Source organism: Phalacrocorax carbo, chromosome 2, assembly GCF_963921805.1.
Source record: "Phalacrocorax carbo chromosome 2, bPhaCar2.1, whole genome shotgun sequence".
Classification (NCBI taxonomy): Eukaryota; Metazoa; Chordata; class Aves; order Suliformes; family Phalacrocoracidae; genus Phalacrocorax; species Phalacrocorax carbo.
The window spans coordinates 166561147-166583696 of record NC_087514.1 but is presented as its reverse complement, the minus strand read 5'-3'; the positions used below and the strand labels follow the sequence as shown (position 1 = coordinate 166583696).

Genomic DNA, 22550 nt, shown 5'->3' with positions numbered 1-22550 from the left:
GACAGATGTGTAACCTCTGAGACAAAAATCTTCTAATGTGTCCTAAAGAACTCGATGGAGGCTGTGCCGACAGGTCCTTGGTAAATGGATACAGGTTAAGCACATCCGTGTGGTCTGAGGAGCCCTGTCAAATCCTCGGGGTCTTTCCAGGAAGGGAGAAGGATGGTTTTTAATAACATTGGCAGTGCTTGGCTGCAAAAGCCGAGGAGTGACAATGCAGCTGTGGGACACGAGCTAAAGTCAGGAAGTGGCAGGTTTGAGATGCTCCTCATGCAACATGTTGTTAATCCATGGGATTCATTACTGCAAGATGTTGTGGCACAAAAGCTTGCAGAGATTGAAGGTGTGACTGAACCAGGGTTTCTTATGGAAGAGCCATCCACTGAGGTTTATTCAAAGCAGGCACCCCAACACTAGCTCACAATTTCATTGTGTCAGTGGACTACTCTCTGATGTTCTCCTGTGGGCAAAGCTTTTTTTCTCTTTTAAAGAGCTCTGAAATTTGCTGGAGTCTTTGAACCCTCATGACTACATCGCATTAAACACTCTGCTTTGTTGCTCGGGACTTGGCAGGTCTCCGACCTCTGCCTGAAGGAGCTGCAAAAACATGCTTGGTTATGATACCCTTGATCTTGAATTCTAGCATCCTGCCTTGGATTCTGGACAGCACCACCTGCTTCAGATGAAGGTGAAAGAAATTTTGTGATACACAGCTATTAAATAGTCTTCCACTGGAAGAAAGCTTCTTGGCCTTTATTTAGAGCAGACCGGCTTGTGTCATGAAGCATCACAGCATAAATCACTTCCCAAAAATGTTATTAATGTCATATATTAATGACACTTCTCTCAACTTTTATGGCCATACTTGAATCCTTCTCTACCTCTGGTCATAAAGCAGTCTTACAGCAATGAGTTCCACAGGTGAAATGTGCATCAGCATAGGAAGAAAACAGCATGGGAGAGGGATATTTTAGACTAGACCAGTTCAGTTGGAACCCTTTTTACCCAAAGGCTACCAGAGGCTACTCCTTCTGAACATTCCAAAGTCTCATAGTCTTTTTCATGAGAAAAAAAAGAAGAGAAAGGAGACAGTTTTGGAGGAAACAAACTGACACCCTGCTCAAACACAGCTTATCCTGCTCAGCTGACCAGGAGTCTGAAACACTATCCATGAGCACTCGGAAACAGGGGGAGAGGGAAGACAGTTATTTCAGAGCGGCTGCTGAAACCACAACGCTGCTGTGCACAGTTCCCGTTGTAATGATCTCTCAAACCCATTAACCGTGATTCTTTTACAGGCCCCCCTCCCTCCCACCTTGGGTTGATTTGCGGCAGAGACAATGAGAAAGCAGAAAGCTTCTCTGGCCAGGCTCCATCCTCTACAGGGGCAAGCAGACGCTGGGGAACAGCAGCCCCCATCCTCATTTCACCCCCAGACCATTCACTATTGCTCTGCTGGTGTCAATCACTTTTGAAACAGAGCTGGCATAGCCGGAGCATCAGTGAGATGCACATCTCTGTATACGTGCTCCCCTCCATGCTGAGGATCCCTTGCAACTGAAAATAAAGAAGCCTCATCTGAAATGAGACACTAGAGTCACACAATAGATTTTGGAGGGAGGGGGACAGGACAGAAAGATGTTCTTTTTGGCTGCTTGCCTACAGCAAAACCAGCCACCACTCTAAAGCCAATAGATCTGTATTAGCGACCCCCGTGGGAGGTGCAGGCTAGAGATTCACATCAGTATTTGTAGGACAAACATATTTTGAGGCCACGGATAAGCATCCATTGCTGTTATGCTTATCTTTATGCAGGCTTGCAGAAAAACATATCTCTCCTCTAAGGAACTTATGGCTCACGGCCCAGAAATTAGGGTATAAAGTTGTTTTGGTGATAACTCGCTCAGATTTCAGTTAGTACCTAGGTGCTTCGACAGCCAAGCCTAAGGAAGCGAGCTGGACAAAGGACAGAAGATCCAAAAAAAAAAAGAAGGGGATTCTCAAAGTCACCCCAGGGTGATTGGCAGAGCCAGAAATAGCACACAGGTTATTTTGTTGCAGAGCCATCTCCATCCTCAGCCATATAAAGGTTAAGCATCCAACCTAGCGTGTTGTTCAAGGCTCTTCCTATAGACCACAAAGCAAAGCAGGAGCAACCAGCAGGCGATGCAAACCACCTTACATGGGGTGAGAGGAGAGGTCTGACAGACATACTGGCTATAGAAGAAACTCCAAGAAGTAATTTTTAAAAGGCCAGATAAGGTGAGATTAATCCCACCCTCTAGTCTGCAGCACAATCAGTCTCCATCTAGGCTGGCGTTCCCGTGGCACAGTCCACAACAGCCAGTGGCTGACAAGGTCTTGACAAGTGATCCCCAGTTTCTCTACAGGTCCAGACTAAACATTAGCATTTTTAACTAAGGATCAGAGCATTCAAATCATGCCGGTCTGAAGGAAATATTGGCGGCTAAGTTTCCTTGGCCACAGAAATGTGGAAACTATTGACCGAGTAGTGGCTTTCAACTTTTCTCTTTCATTTGTGAGCCCTTCACCATTTCTTGGTGGAGGTGTGGACCTTGTACCAAACTGCATGTCTATTAATGATAGACTTTGTTTTTTTTATCCTAAACTTTGGGATTTTTATTCACAAACCCCACAGGAGTGTCCAGCGCTGCCAATGAAGCTGGAGACTGCAGACTCAAAACCAGGGAGGTAGGGCCTGAAAGAGCAAGTACTGCTTGTGGTTCCATGTGTTCCTGAAGCCGATGGGTGTCTGTGGTGTGGCTGTACCAGCCTCTCTATAGCATTCCCTGAAAATGCAAAGAGGCGGCAGGGACAGGGACTTGGCATGGTTTCCTCATAAGCCCTCGCTCAAGTGGATGTTTTCCTTCTGGCCTTTGAAATTAGTAGGTTTATTTACAACCAGACAAATGGCTGTTTTCTGGCGCTTTTTTTCCTAATGAAAAGGATTTAGAAATTTTATTTAAAACACACCATTAGATTTGAAGCCCAATATTCTGGACAGAAAGGAAGGCTGAAAATTATCAGCTTTGCTGCAGTCTTGGAGGGACTTTTATTGTTAACAACCTCTTGCATTACTACAACAGCTGCAGGTTTTGACCAGGAGTTGGAACTGTCCAGAAATTACTACAGCATAATCACTTAGGCCAAAATCCACTTCATGTACGTGACCTGTTCCAGTGTGAGTCCCTCCAGCTTAGTCAACAAAGAAAGACAGACTCTGCTTGTGAGGGGTGATGCACCCTTTCCAGGTCTCTGTCTTGCTCCACTGACCACAGAGAGGAAAAACCCAAATCTTGCTTTGACAGAGGCTGTTCAGTGGCAAGAAACAAGGTGTTGAGTGCAACCTGATGCCCTGCAGTAACTCACTTGGCCTCCAGCTCCTGCTCCGTGGCTTCCTGCTGGTCCTGTGCCACGTCTACCTGCCCTTGGTAGATATCTCGGACACTGTGGGTGCCTTTAGATGACAATATGGAAGCAAAGGAATTTAGCCTATATTGCCTATGTAGAGTGAGCTGAATCCCTCCCCAGGCTCATTGCTGTCCTGGCTGGAGCTCCGTGGGCAAGTGCAGACCGCAGAGCCCAGGTAGACACTGAAACATCTCAGAGCAGGCAAGAAGAGTCGCCTACTCAGGATGCCCGGGGGAAGGGGGGATGAACCTGGACCAGAACAGGAGGCCTCTAGAAGCTTCCAGCTCCAACATAGTCAGGAGGGAACAGGAGCACTTGGAGGAGAAAGCAGCTTCCTAAGCATCCCCCTGTGAGATCCTCACACACATACTTGCAATACCTGCACTCACTCAAAGACAGTCTCTGCATTCCCCAGAGACCACTTTTAGCTCTGGGGTTCTTACTATGACTTTCCCTTTTTAGTCTTGTTCAAGACTCTTAAAAAAAAAATTAATGCACAAAATGCAGGAGTTTGCTCTTTCCAAAGGTGCATTTCCCAAGCCTCAACATGAAAACTTCAGCGTCAAGATCTCCTAACTCTGAACATCACTAATGCAACAAAAGGTCAAATCATCCCCAAAACACTGAACAAATGAAACCAATTTTTTTTTTGAGGCATTTGCAGAAGAACACCTATTCATATACAAAGAAAACAAACAGTGGTAATCCCCAGAGGAGTAAAAATGCAGGAGATTATTATTGTTTTCTTTTGATTTGCCTTGACACTTTATCACACAGTGACTGGCTGGATGATGAACATGAAAAATGGCATAATAGCTTTTACTTTCAGTAACTCCCCAAACTCTCTAGACATCTACTTTGTCAGTTCCTTCCAGAGAATGACTTGCTGAAGGACATGCAGGAAGAAGATACCATTTTCTTACTCATTTCCCCCTTCCCTTTAAGGACATGCATGGCCAGCCACGCATCAGGACTGCAAGTTCTTACTCCTTTATCTGGTGTTTTTTAAGTCTCGTTTTCTTTGAGCCTTAGTTTCATGTGTTGGAGGACACACAGCTCACATTTAAAATAAAAGCAAACATTTACCTGCCATGGCAGCAGAAAGAAGCTGGAGATGATTAATTCCAGAGTGCCAGAATAAGAGGAGAAAAAGGAAGAGAAAGAAAAACTTCCCCTTTCTGAAAAGTTCATGGTATTTTAAGCAAATGTCATAATTCAGGGATTATTTTTCACCTGTAGTCATTCAAATGGGTTGCAAAGGCAGGGTCTCCTTCACTGCAGCAGTGGGTGCTACGTGCAACCCTCTTTCATTAGGAAGAGAAAGAGAAGCCCATTGTATTGTAGAGGCTGAAGATTTGGGTTTTTTTCTACATGGCAGAGGGGAAAAGACTTACAAGGTCAATAGTTGGCATCAACTGGCAAAACAAAATCAGAGCAGACGGTGTTCACAGAAGCCGGGAAGCCTTTGAGAACATCCTGCTGATGCCATTAACCACGATTCCACAAATGCCACGTTATTGTCTTAAAAACAGGGAGGATGGCCTGAATCCCACTGTGGTTAAAAGATGCAATAATAAAACTACAAAACCAGAAACAGGTAAAGAACAGAAGAAAAGAGGAGAAAGATGCAACACTAACCCAACAGGCCTGGGCTTTGCCTTGTAGGGTGGCCTAGCACCTCCTGTTTGGAGGTGGGTGGCAGCTGCCTACACCACAGGCAGAAGCAGCTCGTGTCCGTGTGCACTCATGGGACCTGGTAGGCAGACACAGAGCCTCCTGAGGTCTTCTCTTCCTCTGCCCAGCGCAGTGATTCAGCTTGCCTCACTGCAGATATCCACGGTATCATGAGCTCTCCCAAGAGTAGGGCAGAAATCAGTGGCCACGGCATCTTATCTGCTGCCCTTTAGGTGCCTGCTGTCTCCTCGTCTCTCTCCATGCTGCATTTCTGCTGCCTATGGAAGAAAAATGGGATACCTCCTTCCCTTGGAGATGGAGAGGCTGTGGCCTCCAAAATCAGGTAAGAACCTTCTCATCTGACTTCCAAGCAAAGCTGACAGTGTCCTGGTCAACCCCATGCTTAGTACAGGGACTCCTGCCTCCCTCCAGGCAGCAGAGATAGAAGGGAAAACACAACTTTGCATAGCCAAGGTCTCCCCTTGGCTATGAATCCCTCACAGCATGCTCGGGTCTTGATCGCAAACACAGACCCCTCTCTCTCCTTACGCCCCCTGCTCCCCCAGCCTTGTACATTCGCAGCGTGGTGTTACGGTCCCGTTCCCATCGTGGGATGCCCTGCTCTCCTGCTTGTGTTGTCAGGGACTGGCAGGATAGAGGGGCAGGTGGGAGCTCTGAGGCTGGGGACCACAGCGTGCTTCTCCGAGGGCAGCCCCCAGATGCGGCTGCACCATGGCTGGTACCCCTCTGTCTTCATATGACTTACGATAGCAGATCCCCTGACCTTCTCCCATCCTGTGACCTCACCTATGGCTTCCTGTGATGTGCGGGGAGAAACCAGCGTGGAAAGCTCTGCAGAATTCCCAGGTGGACCCAAACCTAAACTCCTGACAGCTTTCCTTAGACTTTATAACACCTAGTATCATCTAAAAGCCAGATGCGGCTGGAAGCCTGTTTCATGCTGCCTTGGAAAGCAAAGCAGCCTTAATCACAGGGACAACGAAGGGTCCCTGTCTCCTCTGCTTCCCCCTTCCCAGGAACAGGAATCCCATTTATTTCTCTCTGAAGCTCCTGGCCCAGCCTTTAGGGCCTTGTCTTCCCACCCTCCACTGCCACTTCTGCTGCCTGGTTGGTGTAATTAATTTTCATGCTCTCATACCCTCACTTTCTTGCCAGCCTTTGCGGGAAGGGATGTGCAGCAAACTCCCTGCACAGAGGATGCAAGAGGCCAGGCAAAGGCTCAGCAAGCATGCTATAAAGCAGGCAGCCCTCTCCTCTTGTGCTCCTGTAAGCAGAGCAGCCAGGAAACCCACGGTGAGGGTTTCTTTCTTCCTTTCTTTCTATTTTTTTCCCTCTTCCCTTCGCCTTTCCTTTCCTGCCCCCACCAGCAGCCGCCTCCCCAGCCCGTCCCCCGTCCCTCCCGGCACCATGCCTCCTGGAACGTCGCAGCTCCGCTCTTTCATGAGCAGTGTGTGGTATTATGACTCCGGCGATGCTGAGCCCTGCCAGCACGCCTCAAACCACAGGTATCTGACCCCGTCCCAAGCCCCATAACGCTGATTAATGTCCTGATTCACAACCCGATAGGGTCGGCACCATCGGTGGCCGAGATGGGACACCGCTCCATGCCCCGTTCTCTCCTCTCCTCCCTGCAGACCCCCTCTCCCTTTGCTCGGGGGGTCGGGGGGTGGGGGGATCCATTCCAATCAAACCACCCGGCGGCAACGGTGGGCAGGGAGCGCGGGAGCTGCCAGCGGCAGCCGGGAGCTGTGCATGGTCGGGGTGCCGTTACAACAAGGCCAGCTCTGTGATTACGGCACATTAAGCTCTCAGTGCGGTGCAGGCAGCTCTGGAGCATGACGTTCTTCCCTGCTCCAGCCAGTCAGCTCCGGCATCCCCACCCCCGTCTCCCCCTTTTTATAGGCATGGAGGGGAGACACTGGAGGGGTTGACATGCTGCTCACCTGGAGCTGAGGGCAGCCATGGCCTCAGAGCCGTGGGGCAAGGCACGGCAGGGAGAATAGCTGCGGTGGCTGTGCATGCCCCGGCAGGATATGGAGGGGAGGGAGGAGGAATGGTCCCCGGAGTGAAAAATACAGGCTGTGACCCATGGCAAGAAGGCAAATCAACCCTGGAGCATGTTGCAATGGGCATCTTGCTGTTGAGGTAGCGGCATCGCCCACTCCAGGGGTGCTGGGTGGTGGCTGGGAGTGGGAGTCCTAAGAGAGCCTTGTTTTGGGGCTCTTGACACCTCGGATGTGATGGTAGCAGGGGTCAAGCCAGGCACCCATGGATTGGGACCTGCTGCAGTGTGAGATCCCTCCCATGGGACCACAGGCATCATCTAATCCTGTGTGGGAAAAATAAATCAGCTGGGTCCTGTTCTCTGTCCCCCTTGACCATGCCCATATCTGTATGTTTATAATATATTTTTCCTAAAGCAGTGTGGCCTCATGCAAACCACCTCCTACAACCCACAGTACACCTGAAATATGTCTAAGCATTATTTGGGGTGGTGCAAGCTGGTAAGAGCTAAAAACAGGCCAGAGAGCGTGCCTGCTCTAAAACAGAGTGGAGGATCACAGGACCTGGCCAGTCTGGCTTCACTTATTGAAGGTAAAGCCCTGTCAGCTGGGGGTTTCTTCAGGCAGTACCAAAGTCTCGCCTGTCCTCTCTTGTCCATCCTTCTCCCTGGACTGGAGGGACAGTGCTGGTCCTCAATGTCTCCTCTTCCTTAGCCAGCTCAAGAAGAGCCTCTTGCCCCATCAAAACACTGCCAGCCCTTGGGATGGGACCTGTCCCCTCCCTGTATGCTTGCACATACCCCTGCCCTGTTCCAGGGCTCAAATACCAACCCAAGGCTTTATGCTAAGGCCTTGGACCCTCACCAAAATGGTCTTATCTCCTGCCATCTCATGATCTGTCTTCCCTAGAAATACCTTCATGGTATCCCAGCAAACCAGAGATCTCCTCAGAAATGACCTCTACAGGTCCTTCCAACCCAAAGTGTTCTATGATTCCATGACATCAGCTTTGCTTTTCTGGGCAACACCTCTTTCCAGCCAGGAACGCGTGATTTGTAAGAAGCGTAGAACCCATTCTAGAGTCTGTCACGCTCCTTTTCGCCATCCTTACACCAGCCAGACTGGAAGAGGAGACACAAAATGCTGGGATTTTATGGGTCAAACAGCATTCTCGTCCGAATTCATTCTGGTTTGCATTCTTCTGCAGGGTCTCCAGGAAACACGGACTTCCCAACCTGATATTTTTTCAGGCATGAACTACAGATCTTTGCCTGGTCCACTTTCTACAGGGTGTTAACTGTGAACCCTAAGGATGTACTTCCCAATGGAGTATTCTTCCCTTCCATTTCATTTTAGATGCCCATTTTGAAAGCTGGGGGCTTAGGGCCAGCAGTAGCATAAGAAACAATGGTGCTACCAAGAGGCAAAGGGGAAAGTGATGAATTAGGAGGTTCATGAGAGAAGCAAAGGCTACCGCCGCAGCCGTAAGACGACACATAGTTTGTTCTTCTGGAGGAGTAACAGTGCTGATAATGAAGGCTGGCACCTTCAGCAGAGTAGACACCAAGCTGGAAAAGGAGTCTCATGCCCAGGTCTACCAGGTCTCTGTGCACACCCTATGGGTTCTCACCCATGCATACCCCCAGCAGCAATGCTGATGGCTATTATGCAGCGGATTTGGCTGCGTTGCAATTACAGGAGGATTGGGTGATTAACCTGCGTGTCAGCAGAAACAGGGAAAGTGGCAAATGGAAGGGTGCAGGTATCCACCTAAGCAGGTTGCAAGGTCTGGGCTGTCTGCTGCTACTCCACTTCAGGCCTCTCCTCCACCCAGCTCTGTTCATGGGATGGCAGTCAGTTCACCCTTTGGTTTGTCCGTGGTTCTGGTTATCTGGGTAACTCAGGGCCCTTATCGCCCCAGGAAGCGCTGAGTCAGGTCAGCCAAGCACGTGCCTGCATTGACCTCTACGGAGATCCAACTTGTGTTCAGACTTGTTGGCACAGAACCAGGGCTGATCCTTACCTGGCTGCAAAACAAGGGCTGACTCTGTTCCATTTTCAGTAGCTGAAGCACGCTTCCCCTCCCCTGCTCCTCCATAAACCTTAGTCATCTTTTGCTGATGACAAGAGTAAATTGAGTGCATAGTAGCTGTGACTTTGAGTGGTGTGATTTCCCACTTCCAGTCCTACAAAATATGTGCAAAAGGCACTTAAAGCTCAATTTGTTGATCACACTGATGTTGTCAATGACACCAAGGGATGCAAGGGCAAAGTCAGTATAAAAATTTGGGTAGGAGAGAACAAAAAGCAATCATCTGTTGCGCAATCTATTTAAACACTGGCGCTAAATTTGCTCAAATCTCTTAGATTCAGACATCATGATTTGGCATTCTTTAAGAATAGACCCAAATCCACAACTGGATCCAGCCCTGTCCTGTGGTTTGAAAAATATAGCCTGCCAACATGCTTATCATCCTTCCCCACGGCCACCATAGCCAGAAGCAAGAGCGACACTTCCCCCTTTCAGATCCCTCCCCAAATTGCTCTTGTTTAAATGCTTTCAAGAAGGCATTCATTGCACAAGGCAGCCAGCCACAAAAGAAGCTACCGAAGCATGGCTGAACATGGTTTGGAGAAGCATCTGGAAACTGTGGGCTTGTCATCCGACCCAGATCTCTCAGTTTGCAGAATCTTCTCCCTTTCTGTTCAGATGCAACCCAGGGCCAGGAGACCAGGACCAGCATGTGCCAGTCAGGCTTCTCCAATTTACCTTCCGGCTCTCTCCTTATTTCCCTGCAGTGGCACTGATTGACATCAGATGAGACTCTTCTTGGCCCTTCTGCACTCCACAGGAACACCACTGATTTACGCCAGCAGAAGGCTCTGGCCCCTTGAGCTTTGTGGTTTCTGTGATGAGGTTAAGGCAAATCACAGAGAAAATCTGATCCCAGGAATGAAACAAACAAAAAAAAAGAAACCAAAAACCAACAAACATGCTTCATTGTGGTGGTGAAAGGCTGACGGAGAAACACCAGTCATGGTGGGAAATGAATTGGAAGTGAAGCTGGTACTCTGCAGTGGGATCATACGGTGGGATGCTCCGAGGCTATTTAACAGTGCTACGGCATGAGTCACAGCCGTGCAGTGACACCCGCACGCTCACTTGTAGATACACGCACACATAACAGATTTGTACCAAACCCTGTGTCTTTGTCAGCTGAGGAAATAAGTCCTTGGGGCCCACCCAGGTTCTGTGGGGTGCAGACGGCCTGTGGCGGGATGCTCTGCAGCCGAGCGGGTCCCCTGAGGGGTTGGGGCAGCTCTGAGATGCACGAGCACCCATTGCTGACATCTAAAGGCTAGCAAGGGAAATCAGCCCTATCCTGATTTGTCCCCATCCAGTGGCTAGCCTGGGTAAACGGTCCTGGTAATTTAGCACAAGTGAAAACAAGCGATGTCTGCATTAGATACAGTGCATCAGCCCCTCTGACCACCTACTGGTGTTTTAGTAACCACCACTATTTAGACTGGGGAAATGCTTCCACCTCTGTGCCTGTAGAGCTATCTCTCTCTCTTTTATCCTTTTCTGGGAAGAACAATAAAAATAAACCTTGTTTCCAGAAGCACAGAGTCCACCGACACTCCCCACAAGCCCTCTGTGCCTTTGCTGCACATACAGAGCAAGAAATACCTGAAAGCACACAGAAAGCTAATTGGAGAGCTAAATCTCAACTCCTGGTCTCCTCTCCTTACCGAAGAGGCCATTTTAGAGCAAGCAATTCAGTGAGTGTAACCTGGAGGGCACTGGAAGAAAATACAAGCTGAGAGAAGATTTCAGGGATATCAACTACTTTGAGACGTTTAAAGTCTTCGTAAGCTGAGGGCTTTTGATCACCCAGCAATTCTAGCTCTTGAAGCTCTGTATGTTGGTTGTCTCTTAGCATTTCCACCTCTTATTAGCTCCCTCCCAATTTTATTTTAATTTTTGTTGGCTGTATTTGTACTGAGCTGAGTGAAATCGCTAACCACTAAATAGATATGCTACTTTATGTAATGTTGCTTTATTGATCTTATTCTTCGAGTGCGGTCAGGAGAAACAGGTCATTTCCTTGCAACCACTTGCCGTAGCTGGTGTCTCAAAGCTACTTCAACTCTGATTGCTCAGTGTCTGAAAGGAGAAGTGATTTGGGATGTAGAAGTCAAGAATAAAGTCAAGGTAACATTGAGGAGAGGCAGGGGTTAGGCAGTAAAAGCGGGATAGATGGAAACAGGATGTGAAGTTCATGGAAATCAGTGTAGTGGTTTCACTGAATTTTGGAATTTAATTTGTATCTTTGCAAAACTAAAGAGGCTACTGGCTATGTGCTCCTGCAGGAGATCAGGCATTGCCTAATGTGTTTTAATTCACAAGATCAATGAACTAATTACTCTGTGACTCAGCCTATGGTTTCCTACAACCGGCCCATCTCAGGAGCCCTTAGAGTGACCAAAATCAGGTTAATACAATGCTCCTGGGTCTAGCAATCCCAGCCTTCCTGGGCAGAGCAGGGCCAGGGTGCCTCCAGCTTCTGAAACCCTCCTTTGCCTCCTGAGTTAAGAAATGCCCCACTGCACGTCTGCTACCAGCACCATTCCTGTGCTTGGTGTGTGGGACGGGCTCCGGGCTCTCCTGGGATGCTGCACTCCCTCGGGTGCTCAAGGAGTATAAACCACGTGAATAAATCAAGGCAATGAGGTGGTGATTAAATGACTTGTTAGTGGTCCTAAACAGTGGCAAAGTCTCCCAGAGCACCACTGAGTCTCAGTTAACTGATCATTTGTCCTCTGCTACGTGTCCAAGAGACGGTAGTTCCCTACCATCTGCTGCTCCTTACAGTGCCTCAGCCGTTAACCCACAAAAGTATGAGCTAGGTTTTGCATACCACTTCCTTCTCTGTTAAAACACACAGCAAAAAACCCCACTTAGGTCCCAAGTCAAAGTTCAGTGCAAGGAAGAGAAAGTTTCTAAGGACACCCAGTGACTTTCAAACTTGCCTTTACAGATGCAGGAGGCTGCTTCTTGCTCTGTGTGTCAAGACCAAGCAGGTAAATACCCTGAAATGACTGGAGAGAGGGGAAGGGAGACTGAAGTAAAGATAACATCGAGAAACCCTGATTAGCAACAGGGCTGCCATGTGAAAAACGAGATTACCAGCCTGCCTTTGGTGCTGAGACAGCAACTCCTGTCTCCAGCCCTTGCCCCAGACACTGATCTAGGAGGAGGTCTTTTTTGAGAGGCCAGGTCTCTTTTTGACGAGATGCCCTTATCTGACAGAGGGCTGACACTCGAGGTCGTTACGGTGGGAAGACCCAAAGACACCAAGCACCTTTGGACTTTGAAGGCTCATTTATTCTGCACTTTGATAGGGTCAGAAAGGTGGGCTAGGGCAGGGTGGCTGTGTTGTCTCGTCCTACCTGGCTCAACACCCTCCTCAACTTGGATGTAGTGGGGGTGGTTTGACCTGACCATTTCACTGTTGCTGTAAGCAACAGAACAGAAAGCAGGTGAGTAGGTACCAACTGTGTTGTATCTCTGCTTGTCTGGACCACTTCTGAGTCTTGGAAGTCCCTGTTTATGTCTGTATTGCTAAAAATATTGGCTGTGTTCTGTCCTCTGGCCCTGGTGCCAAGCGGCACAGCGTACCTCATGTCTACAAGCCTAAACTTATTTTTTTTTTCCCTAAGAAAAGAGCATCGTCACGTCCAATGTCCCTGACCTGTGTTACCCTGAACCATCACTTGGCACCGTACAGGACTTGTGTGCTCAGGTGACAACTCTGCCGAGAGGTGTGCTAATGATCCGATGGTGTGGCTGATGGCGGGGAGGTTCAGAGGTAGCACGGAGCCTACGATGAGCTCAGCTGCCGGCCCCACGGCTTACGTTACTCTACGCTATGTGCCTATTGCCAAGCAGTGGGAGGTACAACGGGGTGTTCAGCAGGCCTGGGATGGGGTGTGCGTCTCTCAGAAGGAGGATTTGGGGGGGCTTTATGCCAGAGTAACATGACTGTACAACCATGGTGTCAGGGTGAACCTGGGCATGTTGCTGGCCATGCATCCCTTCTTGCCCCACTTCTGTGACCCAATCTCTCTGTCACGTGCCTTGGGGACTCATCTGAGCCTTTGCTGTGCAGATGCCATTCACTGACCCAGCAACAAACCTACATTTATTTTCTTTTTTCCATCTCGGTTTAGTTTGGTGCCAGCTCAGTGAGCTGAATCAGCTCTTGGAGGGGTGCACATGGTCGGGGGGGAAGGAGGCAGACAGGAGCACAATCCCTGTGCTGCTGAAATGCCTTGAACGAGGGATGCTGGAGGGGTGAGGGGGAAAAGAGGCAGAGAAATCCACTTTCTGCTTTGCTGGGTAAAGGGAAAAAACTGTGGCCGGAAAGACAGACCAGACTTGCAGAAGATTTCGACAACCAAACCATCACCTGAATTTTGTCAGAGGAATTTTTGCTACAGGAGACTTAAAGTACAACCTGATAAGAGGGAACTGTCAGTCCAAAATTTCCCATTCTTGAAAACCAGGTTTCTGGAAGTCAAGCCAAGCTAAGCCTCTGAAGGAAAAGGAAAACCCTAAAATGCAGAGCCACTCTAGTCACTGGCAAGGGTCAGCCTGGCCTCAGTGGAAATAAAGGGGTTAATGCCAAGCCAGAAAGACCAAGCACGTGTTTGGGTGTTTTCTTCCCGTGACACAAGGCAGCAAAGCCCAGTGTGACCCAGCAGGTATTCCGCTGGCTGAGTTTCAGCCCCAAGTGTAATTTTTTTATTGCCGCCTTGCGAAAGGCGCAACACAAAGATCATCTTTAGTACAGCAGCCCTCGCAAGGCCAGCTGAAGTTTGAGGTGTTATGGGTCGAAAGAACCGAATGGTATTATAACAGCCAAGTGGATGCAGAGAGAGAAAGCAAATTCTCCATGTCGGGGCAAAATATCTTTGATATGGTCTAATCTTTAACACAGGCTGATCCTGTTGTGTTCTTCCTCTTGGTCGGGGCTTGCTCTAAGGAACACATTTTCTTTGGGATTTTTTGTTGTAATGGTTACTAACTGAGAGATGCTAAAAGTTCGCTTATGCCAGGAGCTGAACAGACAGAGAAACCCCTCTATGCTTGCCCTTTTGCAGAGAAATATCCCATCTGAAGGGGTGGGGGATCCCTGCTGGCTTCTCTCTTTGATCCGGACAGCGTCAGAGAGCAAGGAGGTTTGGAGGGATCAAAAGGCTGAGGCGAGCCCAGCAAAAGCCATGGGGGCTGGAGAGCTGCACAGTCTAGTGAGTACCTAAATACATGCCAGACTTCATCGCCCTCTCCCAGCAGTGCAGGATGAGGATTGAGGTGCTTGGCAGCAACAAGGAGAAGTTCTTGGGAAGGGTTTAAGTCAGAGGCAGCTCTAGTCTGGCTCTGCTATTCCCTCCTCCTCGTTTAGGCACAAGGAAAATTCAATGACTGCAGGGTTTAGCTGCAGCCATAGCTCTGCCACCAGCTCCAGGGAGCAGGACTTCCCCAGCCCTGTATCTCCGCGCCGGGAGAGGAGCTTTACAGCCTCAGCCCTTGCTGCTTGGTCCGAGGCTGTATGGTAATAGCTGCGATTTAGGGGTTTCAGTGTGATGGGCGTGGTGTCTGTGCCCCAAATAACTCTCCAAACCAGGGGCTGATTTCAACTAAATTTTATCAAGGGGCTGAGCGGTGTGTTTCCCAAGCAGAGGGAAATCCTCCAGCCAGCATGTTTACACCCTAGGAAAGTCCCTTATCAGTACATTCAGCCCAGGAAACGAGACGCTATGAGACACACAGCTGTGGGACAACTCTCAGCATCATTTTTCAAAGGGACATGGGAACGGAGGGTGGTGGTGGCAGGGACAGCAGCTGTCTCTGCGTGAGACCTCTGGGCCGGGGGTACCCCTCGCAAGGACTGCAGACACACCGCCCTAGCTGAAATAATCCCACTGATCTCAAAGCACCGCTCCAGGGCTATTTCTAGGAGGCCAGAAACCAAACAACAACTGCCCAGACCTGAAAGATTCACCTCGGACTTCAGTTCCTCCAGCCTTGACCCCCCTCCGTGTGCACAGTTGCCCTGTTGCTTTTCCTCTTCCCGCTGCAAGGAACTCACCCCAAACGCAGCCTGCTCAGGTCAGCCTTGCCACCGGGCAGCTGAACTTTTTTTGGCTTGCATGGGATGAAATCACAGCCCCTGCATTACCCTGATGCAGAGGCTTGTTTGCTTTATATTTTGTGGTTGAGTATTTTATAGTCCAGGGATATCTGCTAATCCCAAAGTACAATAACAAAAATCTTATCTTTCATAAATATGGGAGGCAGGGATGGGCACGCTCCCAAGCGTGTGTGGAGAAAAGACATTTCAGACATTGTTTCCCTGCACTTGGAGCCTGTCTTTATTTAATGAAGTTAGACAGCTAGTAGGGATTTGCAGGATCTCTATATAAGATTAGTTTATTACTATTATTCTTTTTATTATGGGCCGTATTCTGAGTCAGATTATGATTATCTTCCCCTTCCAGCTATAAATTATTCAAATTCAAACACTTCCCCTTCCCAGATCCATGAAGACGTGGGTCTGATCAGAAGAACAGCAAGAGGCAAGTCAAAGGGCAAAACACCGACCAGTTAAAAGCGTCTTTAAGCTGTTTCACTGCCTGAGCACCAGGATCTTGGCTGGTTGGTGATCCGAGAATCGCTTTGGTGTGAACAAGAGAGTTTTTCCAATTTATACTGGACCTTCCCACCGGAGAGTAACACCAATGCTGGTGTGGATGCAGCTCCTTGGGAATAGGGAGTGGGACCCTTCTGCAGGTGACCTGGCTGCTTTTGTCCCTGTTCTGGGTTATGCCTGCAAGAAAGGATTCCAAAACTCCTCCTGACACCCCTTGAATTTCTGGGGGATTGCTACAGCTTCTCTGCAAAATCAGAGGGAAACTTCAGCATCGCCCAAGCAGCCTGAGTGGGGCCAGGGCTGGGGAACCACGGGCTGCAGCAAACAGAAAGGGGCTGAGCTCCTTCTGCTGCCAAAATGCATCCCCTAATGCGCAGCACCTTCTGCAAGGCACCGAGTGCTGCTTAAAGGCAGGACCTCCACCGTAAAGTGGAGGTGCCTTTTGCTACACATTTCGTACCCCACATGGACTTGCTTCCCTGGGTCACGTTGAGCTCAGCTGGCTGCAACCGACTCAGGCTGATACCCAGTCCCAAAATGGAGCATTTCTGATCCAAAGTCCTGCTGGTGGCTGCTTCTTCTTCTTCTTCTTCTTCTTCTTCTTCTTCTTCTTCTTCTTCTTCTTCTTCTTCATTATTATTATTACTATTATTACTACTACTACTACTACTACTACTACTACTGCTACTATTATTATTAGTAGTAGTATTCAGAATATGTCTTCCAGTGACAATGGGGTTGGGGGCTGCCAGGCTGAGGCTGGCAAGAGAAGGAACCTCAGCGAAAACCAAAGGGGTTGGCAGAGCAAACCATGGGGGTTTCTTCTGGGAGGTGGGACATGGGGAGGTTTTTCTGCAAGGAGCTCTGGCAGAGTCATTCAGATAAAATCACAGTGCACGCATCTTAACCTCGCCTGTGCTCTGCTGATCTCAGACCCTACTTTTAAAGCTTCTTTTGCACACATCTTCTTTTCAAGCCCATGTTTGCAGGGCTATCTGGCTCATGCCAGTTTTTCTTCCCTGGACCTTGGACTGAATAAATGAACCCGAATTTATGCCCTCACCCCGCCAGATTTCAGGCAGAAAATGCTCAATCGACAAGCGAAACTCCCTTTGATGTTTAGGCAGGTGTTAATCAGGAATAGTCCCGGGGAAATGCTGGGGTAGAACTTCTCTGGATTTCCCTGGCTGTTGGAAGACAGTAGAATTTCACCCAGATCTTTACCCCACATCAGACAGCCCTCTGTCCCTCTCAGCTGCCCCCTAAAACGCAGGCCAGGGGTGCTGATCTCGCTATGGATTTTACGTGGCTGCAGGCTCACAGGAGGTCCACCATTTCTGCACAGACACGTTTAACTCTCAGAGGACCCAATCCCATGGCATTTTTCTGTGTGCTGAATTTCCCATTGTGGTTTACAGTTAGTGTAGGGACATGCAGCCCGCATGCTGCAGAGACATGATTCAGCTGCCAGAGTCCTGCCCCACGATGTACCAGTGACACAAAGAAACCGTTTCCCATCCCTACCTCAGCGCTCTTGCTGCAAAAGGTACCTTTATTACCATCTTTGCTTGCTGACAAAAAGAATGACGGGAATGACAGCTTCAGATTTTGGATGCCTCGTGCTCGATCCCGATCTCAGCATCACCAACACTCAGAAACAAAGCAACCAAGCTGCAAAGAGCTCAGCAATTAGGGCCACGGCTCTCAAGACTCAAGTCTTCCAGCCTCAGATGGATGAATTGTGCCCTGAAGCCCTGAGCGGTCGGCTGCCTCAGTCTGTGGGAATCCTCCTGACTCAAACCCCACAGCAGAGCCTTGCATTGCTCTGCTGGGGGAGTGAAAGATCGGGTACCACTTTTAGCTTAGCCCAAAGCTGCCATGAAGCCTTTTTCTAAACTAAGTCATTGCATCCCCATCCTTCTGCAGATACCCTGAATGATTTTTGCTTGTTTCTTCTAGGAGAGAGACATTTGATGACTTCTATTGATGTCAGCACATAAAACCCACTCAGACCTGCTAGCCAAATATCAAGTATATATATGACCCTTCTTACACTGTAGCTGCCGAGACGTCACCGTGCTGAAACCCACAGTCCATACGTTTCCATGTTTTCAAAATTCATTTTAAAATCAAATTAGTTTAGGAAAGAAACAACAGCAGCAAAAAAATAAAATCAGGCTCTGGGCACCCTGCAAGTTGTTCCCTGCCTCTCAAGTTGTACAGTGGGATGATATGGGGCTTCTTATCCTGCCTAAGCGGGTGCCAGAAGGGACACACAACAGCTCTGCAGCCCCTGAGTTGTCAGGACAACTTTTCAAACCTTCTGGCAACTCCTTCAGCTGTCAGTAGTGGGTCTGAAAGCAAGGGAAGTGTCTGAAACAGGCACTTCAGCCTGGGCCTAATTAAACCAAATGGGGTTTATAGCAACAGGACCCTAAAACAGTACAGGAGGGGATCAAGCTTTTGGAAGCGCAACAGAGCAAATACTCTTGTGCACTCCTCACCTAGTCCTTCCCGGCACGATTCCCTGCTTGCTTGCCCGTCTGTGATTCTGGCCGAGCTATTCCTGATTCATGCCCAGGTCCAGCTCACCCCGAGCCGGTGCACGGGGCACGCTGAGCCCATGAGCGCCCGTCGCCTACCAGCGCTGCTGAGCAAATCGCTTGTGTTCTGCAAGTGTCTGTCGTGATGGGGGCATCAAAAATTAAATACCCACTGGGAACATGAGACAGCTGACACTTGGTTCACTGGCTCACCCTCTGCACCTTCTGGGGGTACCAGGACATACTGGGAGAGGGGATTAAACTGGGAATGGGACTGGAGATGCATTCTGTAGCCTTGCCTGTCTTTTCTGGGTCCTGAAATTTGCTGAGCTCCAATCTGGCTGTTTCACTAACCTGATTTTCACCGGTACCAAGAAAGACACCAAAGCTAGCAGGAATTTTGGTGCTGACTTAGCGGCTGCAGGGCTGCGGAGGTGCGGGGCAGCAGGTGCTGCAAGAGCTACCCAGTCGTGATATGGACCCAAAGTCAGACATGGTCACAGAGATGCTAATCCAACCCCAAATCAGGGGAGAAACCTTAACCGTCACTAAAACCTCCACAAGTCTACAAGTGGTCCTCCCAGTTTCCCCAGTTTCCTTTGGGTTTTGAAAGGTTTATTTGTGCTTAGAGATAGAGCAAGACAGGGATGGACTGCAGCAATGACTGTTTTCCAAGGGGCTGTTTCTTCTCATTTATTGATGAGATGTTTCCTGCCAGCATGATGCTGGACGTGTGGGGGAAATACCCCCCTAGCAACCCTGCGCAAGGTCCCAAGCAGTCCCTAGCAAACCCAGGGGACAGGGTCCAGGGTGATGGGTCCTGGAGGGTCAGGGAGGACCTGGCTGGAGCCTGGGTCAGGGTGAGCCCACTCCTTTTCAAACACATCTCCATCCCTCAGGAAAAGCAGACACTGCTTTAGGTGGTGGCCGTGCCCCTTCCTACGCTAGAAGGTACTGAGAGATGGCCAACAGTGGTGGTGATTCCAGGGATGGAGAAAGCAAGAAGAGCACATGTCAAAGCAAGATACCCATCTGTGGGTTAATATTTGGTGGCCGATTCTGTATGACATGTCCCTTCACTGCTGCAGGAGGGCTTTGGAGATCGCTTGGGGCTGCTGAAGGGGTTCTGTAGATCTTAGCCCGTTCCCCATCACCACCATCAAGGCAGTTTTGACAGACTTTAGCCCTTTTGGCTCCCTCTGTAAAGATATTCTGCCTCAGAGTGCACAGGAACAGGTGAAAACAGTGCCAGGAAGTAAAGGGTTAATACTACTTTCATGCTCCTGAGTGTAAACTGTCTGCAAACCCTGCACTCTAAAGTCCTCTCCAAATTTAATCCCAAAGAGGAAGGCACTGTTTCACAGGGATTAAGCAGATTTGCAGATTAAGAGGATTAAATTAAAATTAAATTTGTCGTCTCATGGAGCGGGGTGGATAAAAAAAATTTAAAAAGAAAGAAAAGGAAAAGTTGCCCTTTATCCATAGGTGTCTTTTAAATTGTCCCCCCAGACCCCTGTCAAACTGCACACGTTCCTGTCCGGAGGGGATTAAAAGTGATTCAAACTCTTCGGGAAGCACAGACATTTTAATTTCATCTGGTGCAGCAACTCTTGAGACCAACTGCACACACTATCTGCCAGCGAAATAAACCACTGCGCTGAAAAAAAACCTCAGCGCTCTGCCTTCTAAATCCTTGATACAGTAAATTACTCATCAAGGAAACAGCCGTGCAGATCGTTCAAGAATGCAAAGGGAAAAGATTGAGGGACTCACCAGAGCGTAGACTGAACTCAGTACGGAGCAGCAGAGGATCAAACCCAGACTGTGATAAACCAGATATGATCCCATATCCAAGAGGCTTCTTCCAGCATCCAAGCTCGCTCAGGGAAGTAGGAGGACGAGAGGTCTTCCAGCGCTCCGGTTGCAGATGATTTCTCCTTCTCCTTCCCTCCCGCCCCCCCCCCCCCTCCAGAATTTGTTTGATTGTTTGTTTGTTTCCACAGTTTTAGCCAGAAAGGCACATGACAAGAAACCCCGGTCCTTTGCTTCGTTTTCTCATGGCTGGAGATCTGGGCAGCTCCCTAAACGCAGCCGAGGAGCCCATGTGAAGCGGAGCAACTTCGCTCCCTTCAGAGCTGCAGCCCCTGGTGCTGTTTGTTTTCCATGTGCATCTGTCTCAGAGCAGAAAAAATCACATCCATATGTCAAAACTGCTCTTCTGTTTCCTTTTTATGAGGCAGTGGGAAGTTCAAATAATTTCTTTGTCAAACGCAAACACACAGAAAGAGGGAGAGAGAGGGAGGGAGGGAAGGAGGGAGGGAGAAGGCGAGAGAGGGTTGGAAGGGGTGGGAGATTGGAGAGGGTGGGGGAGGCTTTTAATCACTGCTTTATTTTTAGATCCAGTAATTTTATCTTTTCGGTTTCAGAGGGTTTTGGGGGCTGGGGGGGGAAATAAAGGCTTTTTTTTTTCGTCTTCTCTTCTCGGCATGCAAACAAATCGCAAAGTCGAAAGTTAAAAAAAGCGAAAACTTGGAAATATTTTCACTTAGCAATTACCTTTTTGCAAACAGTGGTACTCTGGGGGATTTTTGCTTGTATATCCCGGCACGTTGCAGCTCCACGATAGGTTTATTCTGCCAGCCTTCCAGGTTGCAGTGTGTTTTAGTTACAAATAGGGATTTTTGCTTCTCTCTCCCTCTCTGTCTCAAAGGATCTGCAGTTTCAAAAAGCCGATTGAGTACGGCGTGAAAGCGTGGGGCTGAAACATCACCACCCCCCCCCACCCCCCTTTAAATAGTTTATTTTAGATTTTTTTCCCCCGTGGCAAAAACACTTTTCACTTACTCTGAGAAATGTCCTGAAATCCTCAGGTTTTGGGGTGTGTTTTATTTTATTTATTTTTTAATTTTTTTTTTTCCATTCGCGCACCCGCATGGGCACAGAATTCTCCGTTCTGTGTCTAGAGGAACCTCCCAAGAGCCAGGGAGGGGAGATTGCAGCCTCCTGGGGTTCACTCAGGGCCCCCCCGGGGGGACACCCTGGGGGCCCGGAGCCCATTGCTTTCACCCCATCTCCCTGCCTGGATTTCACCAGTTTTTCAGATTTTCAGAGCAGGGATGTTACTCCCAGCTCAGCCGGGTGGTTTCATTCATAAAACTATGAGGGGGAAAAAAAAAGGCAAAAAAAAAAAAAGGCAAGAAAAAGGCAAAAATAAAAAAAAAAGCCCCCCACTCCCGGCAAAGTCAAGCTCTTGGGGGTTTTATTTAAGAGCCAAAAGCTGGCTCCAGCAACCATCCCCTTATCATTCTTTCAATGTGGGAGGAGAACCAAGGAGGGGAGGGGGCTAGAAATCATGACAAGGATGCAAGACGCGGGCAAACACACACACACAGGCGGACCCAGGGCTCTAGGCTTAGGGCTGACTCATTGGGGGAACTTTGGGAATCAAGTTGTGGTGGTGGTTTTTTTCCTTTTTCTCCTTTTTTTTATTTTTCCTTGCACAAGCTGCAGATATTTAGAAGGAGCCGACCGGCGGCAAGGAGGGGAAGAGGGAAAAAAAGAGGGAAAAAAGGGGAAAAAAAAAGAAAAGCCAACCTCCTCTCTGGATCTATCAGGGAGCAGACGGTAAAAACATCAAGTTTTCGCAGAGTGGAGCTGTGTGCATTTCTGTTTTATTTTTTGGAGTGAAGAAATAAAAAAAAAAAAGAAGAGAGAGAAAAAAACCCCAAACTCTACAGTCTGTTTGTTGCTTGCTTTTTTTTTTTTTTGCCTTTTTTTTTTTTTTTTTTCACAGCCCCATGGCTGTGAATAGGTGCCTTCAGCTAATTTTATGAAAAGGGGCTCTTTCCAAGGCTAAGGTAGAGTAGGGCTTCCTGTAAGAGAGAGAGAGGGGGGAGAAGAAAGTTCTGCTCTTGATGCAATCTTTTCCTCCTCCCTCCTCCTCCTCCTCCTCCTCCCTTCTCCTCCTCCTCCTCCTCCTCCTCCTCCTCCTCCTCCTCCTCCTCCTCGGATCTCCCCGGCTGCGGGGGAGAGAGGCAGGTATAAAAGCACCCCCCACCCCCCTGACCCGGACCCCATCGGTTGGTCGTATCCAGCCGGTGACCGCTGGGTTGGGAAGCACGGGGTCAGTCCTGCATCCCTCCCACCCCATCCCACCCCAT

At 48.9% G+C, this 22550-nt stretch overlaps 1 protein-coding gene across 3 annotated transcripts in view; it reads right to left on the bottom strand.

Annotated features, from left to right (window-relative positions):
• The window catches only part of PTH1R (parathyroid hormone 1 receptor), a 134801-nt gene extending 112483 nt beyond the window's left edge, over positions 1-22318 (bottom strand). Inside the window, exons 1-3 of one of the 3 annotated variants that reach the window (XM_064445203.1) lie at positions 21235-22318; positions 20947-21103; positions 20164-20561 (exon numbers count right to left, since the gene is read on the bottom strand). In XM_064445203.1, coding sequence (XP_064301273.1) covers positions 20164-20238 — 75 coding nt within the window. In that variant the 5' untranslated portion in view covers positions 20239-20561; positions 20947-21103; positions 21235-22318. Of the gene's footprint in view, positions 1-20163; positions 20759-20946; positions 21115-21234 lie in introns of those variants that run through there. The other 2 variants (XM_064445205.1, XM_064445202.1) reach the window with 2 other exon arrangements.
• Positions 22319-22550: the final 232 nt, after the last annotated feature.